Source organism: Truncatella angustata (genome assembly GCF_020726525.1).
Source record: "Truncatella angustata strain MPI-SDFR-AT-0073 chromosome Unknown BKA67scaffold_9, whole genome shotgun sequence".
Taxonomy (NCBI): Eukaryota; Fungi; Ascomycota; class Sordariomycetes; order Amphisphaeriales; family Sporocadaceae; genus Truncatella; species Truncatella angustata.
Window position 1 is genome coordinate 36,357 of NW_025763389.1, and position 9,907 is coordinate 46,263.

The following is a 9,907-nucleotide window of genomic DNA, read 5'->3' on the forward strand; positions in this document are numbered from 1 at the left end:
TCTAGCCAGACGAATCTGCATATAGCTGTCTTAAGCCCGAAGATGAGGATAAGGATTATTGCCATAGAAACTCCAACGCAGATTCGAACGTAAGAGATCAGGGCTCAGGAGGAACCGGTGTATCTGCCGGTAATGCCCCTTTGGTGGGTTACGTATAAGATACCTCCAAAAATCACCCCATGAAAGACTATCGATGCTCTATACAGCCGACTAGCTCGAAATTGCCTGCATTATACAAGATATTGATTGCACTTGTGTGAAATATGTGTGATGAGACACCTCCAATCTATTGTACTGTGCAGTGCAGTACTTTGCTTTCTTTTTCCTTGTCTATGTATTCAGGCCGTAGCATAATCCATAACTCCTCTCGCTAGCTTCAAGTTTCCAGAGTGCAGCCCCCATTGTAAACAATACAATTCTGACAGTCAAACGTACTGTACTTGTTACTATACGTCTGATACAGGTTATAAAGATGTTCTGAACCGTGGGTCTCTGTCCCAAGTATTTATGATACGTATCTAATGCAATAAGAATAAGTTTTAATTTTCCGCTAGCTGTTCAACTTGAAGCATAGTCTCAGTGGCTTTAGGCGATGTCTCTAATCCATGCTCGCGGCCGCATAAATATTTGAAGATTTGGTGGTTCGTTCTGATTATTGTTCAAAGGATACTATTAGCTCGAACCTATCCAAGACTGCTGATTGGCGATTCCACTTACCTGCATTGATGCGTGACAATGCATAGTAGTGCACTGGCGTAAGGGTGGGCTTATAAATGTATGGCTGTGTATACAATGAATACTTCGCTGTACTTCGGGGAGATACACGGTCAATAGGAGCAGACCACAGCGGTCTTGATCGGGTCCGGTAATGTCAGGGTTTCTCCGTACGGACACTTTCTCCAATTGATCTTGCTTATCCCTGTATAGACCACAATATAATCATGATTATGGCTGATCCATCTGTAATCCAGGAGCCTACGAGGCTAATCATTTGTGGATACCATCTCGATTTGTCCCGGGGCTTGTGCCAGCATCATGCAAGCTTAGTGTAGGACGTGATTCCATTTCTATAATATAGCAAGATGATGGTAAGCCAACCTCAAGGTCCTCCAAAGGTGAGGATGTAAGAGAACTCCCAGACTAAGTTGTAAATGTTAGCGACATGCAGTTTATAAGGGAATTAATGCCGGTATCCCGTATCTGTCGTTGTAACATATCCTTGTGAAATCTGTTGTATAGCATCGAAGTTCATGTGATACTGCTTGTCGGCCAATGCAAATCAACTGATTACTAGGGTGGTGATCTCTTGGCTTCCATGGCTGTGCATAGATATCAGGAAGACTTCCATAGTGGCCGTTCATCAGACTTTGGTTTGCATCATGCGAAAGCGGGACACTCACAAACTAAACCTCCCGTCGAGTCCGTGGCTTCCAAACCCATGACAGCGTCGTATCTCATACTCAATTAGGATATTAGCTTGCGTATCTCTCATGATACCAATGCGTGCTGGCTATGTTCTGCACGCCTACAGGTATAATATTTCCTCTATTTCTCGCCGCTACTTCAGCAACAGTAACGCCGGCAGCACTCAAGGCAATTATCGATATAACTTAAGCGTCTACGTTCTTGACACTATTATATCATCTATATATTCGATTTTTGGCATAACTATTCAGCCATTCTGCCCTTAAACGTTTGAATTATTCCAAGATCCAATCACGGCATGCAGACTTGCTATTAGTCAGAATTTAAAGCCGTTATCTTCCCACATCCCTATTCGAGACACGGCTACTCAGTACAATCTCTCGGTAAGGTATACCAGACACACCGCCGTGGTCACTCGAAGTTGACTGATTATTCATCAGCTATAAAATTTTGCCTCGTATTCAAGCAACCATTGCGATCCATTATCTTACGGGTCAGACTACGTAATCTCGACAAGAGACGAAACCTGCTGTTCATCAAGCCAGAGGATACATCAAACGGATTGTCTGGGAGTGCAGGCATATCTACAGGAGACATCCGACCAACCTTAAGTATTATCAAGGGAGCTGTCAAAAATACGCCCAAAGGAGCAATCAAGAAGTAAGATTCTCTCCAAAGTTTGCGCCAGCGGAAATTTGGTGTCACGCTTCGTGGTTCTCTAGCAAGTCACTCGTCTCGGCGTACCATCTACTCGGCAACCCTGCTATAGGCTGCATGGATAAGCAGACCTTGTGCATTCCTTTTGACGGTAATCTAGCTAGTCCTTTCTATTTATTTTTCCAGTCAATCATTTCTTACTAAAGGCTATTAATTAACGAATTATCAATTAGCCGAAGATTACAAAAGGCATTTAGTAAGCGATGCTATCTTAGATAATTGTGTTAGTACGAGTAGCCGCTCGTCATTCACTACATATATTGCTCTGTAATTATTAAACTAGGACCACTGTCTTGTCCTTTAGTTACGGGCCTTACGATAAGCTCGTAAGCTCGCTCTTGGACTGACTAATAAGTAATGAATGGAAAGGGTAAGTTCGACAACTAAAATAATATTAATTAGCGATAACGAGCCATTCTCGTTATCTTCCGAATACATTATTATAAAACGCTAATAACTAATTATATAAAAATGTGAAAAGCATAATAAAGAAAACTATTTATAAGTCTTATCTATCAAACCTTATAATAATTAATCCGAGAATAATTCTAATAAAGGCTATATACCGTACTTAGCTTCCTTATCATAATAATATAATTAACACTAATGTAAAATGGCTTCTCCATTCAATTCTTTCCGTACAGTGTGGGCGACAAATAGATTTATTCAGCGCTGTCATACGAAGGAGAAGAAGGGATTCTTCCCCTCGTACGTGGTCTATAGATAGGGGTTTGGGGTTCACCCGTACGGCTGCTAGCTGCCGACAGCCACATCGTGGCTGTGGTGGCTTACTACCAGCACGCCGGTGACTACCTATACTACGTAGTTAACCGTCGTACGAGACCGCGAATAATATATTCCAACAACTTATTACTTTAATATATAACCGAGTTAAGCGAATTTTGACTAGTTTAAGACATAAAAGATAAAACGATTAGTTTTACCTTTTAAAATGTTAAAGTTATTAATTATTATATAAAATTATATAAATTAAAAGGAAGTTAAAAATGCCTCTTTTCGTGTGCTTCTTTCCCTTCCTGGTCGTCACTCGCTGGCGAAACTAGCTTCATCACTATTATTGAAGTCCTGGCGTCCAATGCCCGAACGGTCGCACATGGCCCTGAAGGTGCCGCCTTTCTCCCACAGCGCAAGGGGTGGGTCAAGCTCCACGATCTTGCCGGCATCCATGACGCAAATCTTGTCGTATCCGATGACGGTTTTCAGCCGGTGAGCGATGCATAGGAGCGTTTTGCCCTTGAAGCTGCGCGCGATAGTCCGCTGGACCCGCTTGTCGGTCTCGAAGTCCACAGACGAGGTTGCCTCATCGCAAACGATAATCTGCGAGCGTCTAACGAGCGCCCTGGCCAGCGCCATCAGTTGGCGCTGACCAAGCGAGAAGTTGGCGCCTTCCTCCTCGACAAGTGCATCGAGGTGGATGCGGCGGCCTTTGGAATTATCCTTCATGTCTCGATCTTGGTCAACCAAGTCAGCCTGGCTGAGGGCGGACCAAAGCTCGGCATCGGTATGCTTATTGAAAGGATCGAGGTTGCTGCGGATGGTCCCCTGGAAGAGAATCGGTTCTTGAGGTATAATAGCAAGACGCGAGCGAAGGTCGTGAAGACCTAACGTTGCGGTGTTTATTCCATCAATAGTAATGGTGCCACCACTTAGCTCGACTATCCGAAAGAGCGCCGATACGATCGAGGATTTACCTGCTCCAGTGCGACCAACGATCCCCACACGTTCACCTGGCGCAACACGTATGTTCAAGCCGTAGAGGATAAGCGGCAGATCTTTCCGGTATCGCATTTGCACGTCATCAAAGACAATCTCACCCCTCTCTGGCCACGTAGAACGCACATTGGCAGTGTGAAGCGGGGCCTCTTCTTCAAGCTTCGTTGCGTAGTAGTGGAGCCGTTCTGTCGAATTCATGTTATTCTCCACTTCAGCGAACTGGCGAACTGAATATTGAAGGTATTGCACGACGGAAATGATGCATGAGAGCACTAGACCGCTGATGCTTGGATTGACCGATAGTCGCGATGTCACGACCAGGATCCCAATGGTAAGAACCATTAGGTTTCCAATGGCGTCTAGGCGGACCGAGAGCCAGCATTGGTTAGCAAATGTCAAGAAATATGCACCGTCCATGTCGTCCAACGCCTTGTTTACCGATGCGGTAAACTCTTGTTCCAGTCCATAGGCCCGAATAGTCGGAATACCAGAGACTGCCTCCCCAAAGCGCGTAAAGACATGGCTTCGTAACAGAGCATCGTGTCTCTTTAGTTCCCTAGCAGAGGATCGGTAATACTGCACCGACAAGAGAAATATAATGGTAAGCGCCGCGAGGGCGACGGCAAAGTAAGGAAAATAAACCATTACCAAGATAAAAACGGCAACAATCTGCCCACTAGAGGTTAAGAAGTTGCGGAGAGTGTCGGAGAGGTTGTTATCCATAATGTCGACGTCTCTAGAGAATCGGTTCGTGATCCGGCCTAAGGGTGTCGTGTCAAAAAAGGACATGGGAGCGCGAAGCACCCGTGTCACTGCTGCTTGTAACATGACTCGAGATGCGCTGGTGCTAGCCCTGGTTAGGTGTATATAAAAAGCTAACGCGGAACAGATCTGAATAAATCCGAGGGCTACGTAGATCCCGATCTAACGATGCGGTCAGTGGCTAATACTCTGAGATGAGGTATAGATGCAAGATGACTAGTAATAACTGCTCCTTACATATGTCCCGAAATGGAAGCCAAACTTGTTCGATGTCCACCACGACAGCCACAGGCTTGTGCTGACATTAGATCCTTGAGCAGCGATAAGCAGGATGATCATCAAAGGCAGGTTGAGGATGGTCCCGGACGCGTGCACGTAGGCCGCATAAACGGACCAGCCTGCGCTCTTGACAACACGCTCTTCGGCCTGCATGAGCGCGGTCGCCGCCTGTGGGTTCTTTTTCATTGTCTTCTGTTTGCTTTTACTTTCCTCGGCTTTGTCCTCGTCTTCCCCTTCATGGCGTTCTCTTTGCCCGTCTTCGTGTACGACAGACGCCATCATACGTTGAAAGGAACTATTGTTTGCCATGAGATGATCGAACGTGCCATCTGCGATGATCCGGCCTTCGGACACGTACACGATTCTGTCACAACGGTGAAGTACGTGAAGCTGATGCGTTGCTAAAATGCGACACTTGTCCTTTAAAAGACCACAAATAGCGTTATCCATAATGTGTCGACCCACATGAGCATCTACCGCAGACAAGGGATCATCCATGAGAATCAAATCAGCATCGCAATAGATCGCCCGGGCGATATTGAGCCGTTGTTTTTGACCGCCCGAAATCGTAATGCCACGCTCGCCGAGCTCAGTTAAGTCCCCGTACGGAAACATATCCAGATCTGGCCGGAGGGCGCAAGCATCGAGGACATCGTTATACCAGCGGCTGTTACTGGCTTGCTCGGACTTGGACGACGTCGAAGTGTCTTTTCTTCCGAAGATGATGTTCTCCTTGACAGATGCATTCTGGATCCACGCAGATTGTGGACAGAATCCCCGAGAGGCCCCAAGCGTGATGGACCCCCCCGTCTTTCTCATATCTCCGGCTAGAGCCGAAAGAAGAGAGCTCTTGCCGGACCCAACAGTACCAATAACAGCAACAAGTTCGTGACGTCCTACAGTGAGGTTGAGATCTCTGAGGCCGAAGGCCTGGTCTTCAGCACCTTCACCTCTGATAGCTTCTTTATCCAGTGCCGAATTGGTCGGCGATTTTCCTGACACCTTTGATTGTTGTCTTTCCCCACCATAGTGCATTGCATGTTCTCCCATCTTCTTGTTCACCTTCTTCTGCTCCGCCGTAGCAGCAGCCTTCTCAGTCGTCGAATCATCAATGTCACTTTCCCTCGTAGCGTTCCGCTCCCAGGTAAAGCTCGCGTTTTCTAGGATGACGGCGTTCTCATTCTCGAACTCCCAGTTCACTGGGTCTTGTGCTTCTTCGGCAAGTAAGAACTCCTCGATTCGGAGGATTGATTGTGCCGCATCGGTGACGTGCCCGAGTATCTGAGGGAACTGGTTCAGGGGCATGCTCAACACGCCGAAGAGTGATAGGGACGAGAAGACGCGGCTTGACGTAAGCTCGTGACCTGAAAGCGTAAAAGTAATGAAGGCCAACATCGTCGCAAAAGTCGACATGGACGTGCCGACCGCGGTAATGACGTGGCGGATAGCAAGCACCACCCGCATACGGCTAATCTCTTGATTTCGAATTCCGGCTAGGCGATCTAGAAAAGCCGACTCCCAGCCAAAATACTTGACAAACTGCACGCCGTGTAGCATCTCTTGTGTAAATGATACTCTCTGGTCTGTGATTGTGTTGATCGTATTGCGCCTTGCAATCATTACCTTAATTGCCCTTGCAAGTAGTGGCACGACGATGATGAGTAATGCAAAGCCTGGCAAGGCACTATAGGTGATGTTCACCAACAGCAGTGCCAAAGCCAGAAGGATGGAGATGGGTGATGTCCAGAGAAAATGAATCATTATCGAGCCCTGGTTGACACGGCTCGTGTCCATAGACATCAAGTTTACGATCCTCCCGTTTGACCAGCCTGGTCGGACCGCGGTGGCGGCCTCGATCCTGCTGATATTCTTTTGCATCCATTCCTTCTCCTCTTCACTTCCCGGCTTCATGCCAGGTGGGGGTATCTCGACGGACACGCCTCCTGCTCTTGCTCGGCCTGACAGCTTAGTGGCCTTGTTAAAGATGAGCGCGATTAGGACTGCGCGCGCTTGACCTCCGACTATCATGCCGCGATAGAGGAAATGATTGAAGCACAGTGTCTGTACAATTTGCAGAAGAGTGATGCCGATAGCCCATGCTATACCGTGGGAGATGGCCGGAGCCTTGGAACCGCCATGAGAGGCCACGTACGCGTCCGTGGCGAACTGAATGAGGTATTGCAGCGTGAAGGGCGAGAGGACCTGCAAGAGCGACGCGATGAAAGAACAGAAGCCACCGAGCAGAAACTCTTTCTGAAACGTATCATAAAGCGCGTTCCTCAAAGGCGTCTTGTCGCCACTCTGCCTTCTTCTCTCGAACGAAGCTAACAGTCTTGTTTGCATCACGGGAACACTTCTCTGCGGATTGACGTCCCAGATGTCGTTCAGCTCGAGTGGTCTCTGATACCCGAGTTGCATGAAAGGGGCCATCCATTGAAATGTGAGGAGGCTGAAGAAACCGGCCTTGTGCTCCGGACTAGGTTGTCTCTCTATCGGCACCGGTGTTTCTTGTCTACTTCTCCTTCTGAAGGGATTTGTAATCTTGGTCCAGCGTCTCTTTTGATCTTCCTTATGACTAACTGTATCATTGACCTCGCCGGTGATAGGGACCGCTGCGTTTACCTGGGTCGAGTTGCTTTGCATTATCCGTATTGATGGCTTTTCCTGCTCTTTGGCTTTCCCAGAGCTATTATTGGTGGACCAGCTGAAACCTTGTGGCGTCCGAGCCTGCTCCGATAGTTCTAGATTAACTGGCGCCGACTCGTCCTGAAGCTGTGATGCTGGTGGCACGCCAATGTTGGTGGCCAAGCCGCTCTCCTCGCCTGACGTAGACATGTTCGGTTGATAGTATGGACAGGCGTGCAGAAGTAAGGAAGAGTCTGGGTGTCGGTGAAATAAGCGTTTGCAAAAATTAGCAGGAGTGTCGTCCAACCTTGATATCTAGAAAGGATTAGAGCGGCCACCCAGTAAAAGAATATTGCCTGCCGTGAGTCTCCCCGTTGTCTGACGGAGGTTTGAAGCATACAGCAAATTGCCCGTCTCAGTGACGTAGACGGTAGAGGGATTAATTGCGTAAGCAGTGTAATACGTGACGTGATGTCAGACCGACCTGTTGGCTACATGCATAATGAGAAGAGCCTGTTGGTTTTCTGGCCGACATGCTGTGAGCCCGTGAGGGACAAAATATACCATTCGCCAGCACATCCGGTCCGAGACAGGGAAATTGCAATGTTTCGAGCAAACCCTGCGGCGTAATATGTTGCATTGCCTGCCTAATCCGCATTCGCCCTCCTGGTGTATGCACGTGTTGATGCATGTGCCGCAATATGTGATTATCGCACGCCGGAGGTCCTAAGGTACTGTACTTAAGTACAGTTGACTTTAGTGTCCTCTTCGTTATATGTTATCTCGGTGGGGGGCGACCGTGCGGAGGTGCAGAACAGGGGAACCCCCATATAGAATAGCATTAAGGTTTAGTGCCCTTTAGGCAAATCGCATTCATTGAAAGCTGCAACCCATATCTCGCTAGTTCATCCTCCTAGCTGCGTTGCATTACGCGCAATCGTCATATTTTTCACTGAGCGCCTGATGCTGCGTGGTCTCGATCCCGAAGTCGACAACAACATCTGGCTCCAATGGACCAACCCCGTGCCTTCAATGACTGCTCTCGCAGTGCAGGGTTCTCAATCGTGGTCACGCGAGATGTCGAAGCACGTCCGCGAGATTCGCGCAAAAGATAAGGACGCCCTGCCTTGGCTCATGATCTACGAAAAGCCCGCGGCCGAGGGCGAACTTCCTTCAGCACTGGTTCCGAACGATGACTATTTTCGCACTGCAAATGGCAAGGCCAGGTACCCGGCTATTGACTTTCTCAATATCGACAAGGTCGGCGGGGCTGTGGATACGAGCAGGACTGTATCATTTGAGATTCTGTTGGATGAGAAGCGTCAAGGTGAGTAGGTAATCACATCGCCATCATCTATCATGATCAGAGAGGAGCTTCCTCCTATTGCAGCAAATGATGTCGTTCGTTGCGTCATGGTCCTACCGCTGATGAATTTACTGGCAGACAGAGGCTTGGGTATCGAAGTTCAACGCTTGATGTGTGATTATATATTCATGACTCTTGGCTATCGTCGTATCGAGCTCAGCGCCGATGCAACAAACGCCAGGGCTTTATAGAGTCTATCGAAAGCTGAGTTTTGCCGAAGAAGGGCGATGACGCAAACGATTCTGGCGTGAGGGCGAGTGGAGGGACGTTGTCGAAATGGCCATGTTGGAGGAAGAATGGTCCAGCTCGGGAAACTTAACGGCCAATGACACGCAGCATACTGGCAGCTAGTTAGACTCTGACTAATGGAAAAGCCCATAGCCCATTTACTATACGTAGCCAAGTCCATAGTCAGCGCAGTAAATCGATTCACACAGTACAGTACAGTACATAGCTGGGCTGGCCCCGCCAAAGATGGATCCCAACCTATATCCAAGCTGCCAAGCACTTTTTGAGTCTGCAAGGCAAGCACCCCGAGACAGTGGCTTAGCTGCCATAATTAACATTTCAAACAGCGCCAAGGCTTTCAAGGGAAGAAGGTGGAAATGTAGAGCCAAAGATAGCTCTTCATGTCCAGGGATCACTTATCAACACGGTACGCGTTTGCTGCTAGAACGAGAATCGGTCTGGGCGAGGGTATGAGGGATGGTTGATCGGGCCATGTCAGCCGATCATTGACAATAGGTACAATGAACGCAGATATATGAAAGGTTGTCTGTCCTCTGCATTTCGATTCTTCGGCAAGCTTGGCTTGCGCAAGAATGTTACTAGGCATATTACCGAAAAATGTGCGACCAAATAGGGTGCGTGATTCATTCGGGTATCACATTATGCACTCTCTGTAAGTCATATATAAGCCTTAATAGACCGAGTGTATTGCAGTAACTGTGTGACGATTGACTGAGGCTCTGCCAAGGAAGCCTAACATACCATGTGGTA

The 9,907-nt window shown here is 47.9% G+C and overlaps 2 protein-coding genes across 2 annotated transcripts; one reads left to right on the forward strand and one right to left on the reverse strand.

Annotated features, from left to right (window-relative positions):
• Positions 1–3,186: 3,186 nt before the first annotated feature.
• BKA67DRAFT_524590 (P-loop containing nucleoside triphosphate hydrolase protein) lies at positions 3,187–7,560 on the reverse strand (the record flags this gene model as incomplete). The annotated part of the gene is made up of 2 exons (XM_046098586.1): positions 3,187–4,800; positions 4,876–7,560. 2 exons carry the CDS (start codon positions 7,558–7,560, stop codon positions 3,187–3,189), a joined length of 4,299 nt encoding a protein of 1,432 aa, XP_045953044.1.
• An 880-nt stretch (positions 7,561–8,440) lies between these two features.
• On the forward strand, positions 8,441–9,241 carry BKA67DRAFT_410378 (uncharacterized protein). The gene is made up of 2 exons (XM_046096746.1): positions 8,441–8,869; positions 8,987–9,241. The coding sequence occupies exons 1-2, from the start codon at positions 8,506–8,508 to the stop codon at positions 9,097–9,099; spliced, it is 477 nt and encodes a 158-aa protein (XP_045953045.1). The 5' UTR covers positions 8,441–8,505; the 3' UTR covers positions 9,100–9,241.
• The last annotated feature ends 666 nt before the right edge of the window (positions 9,242–9,907 follow it).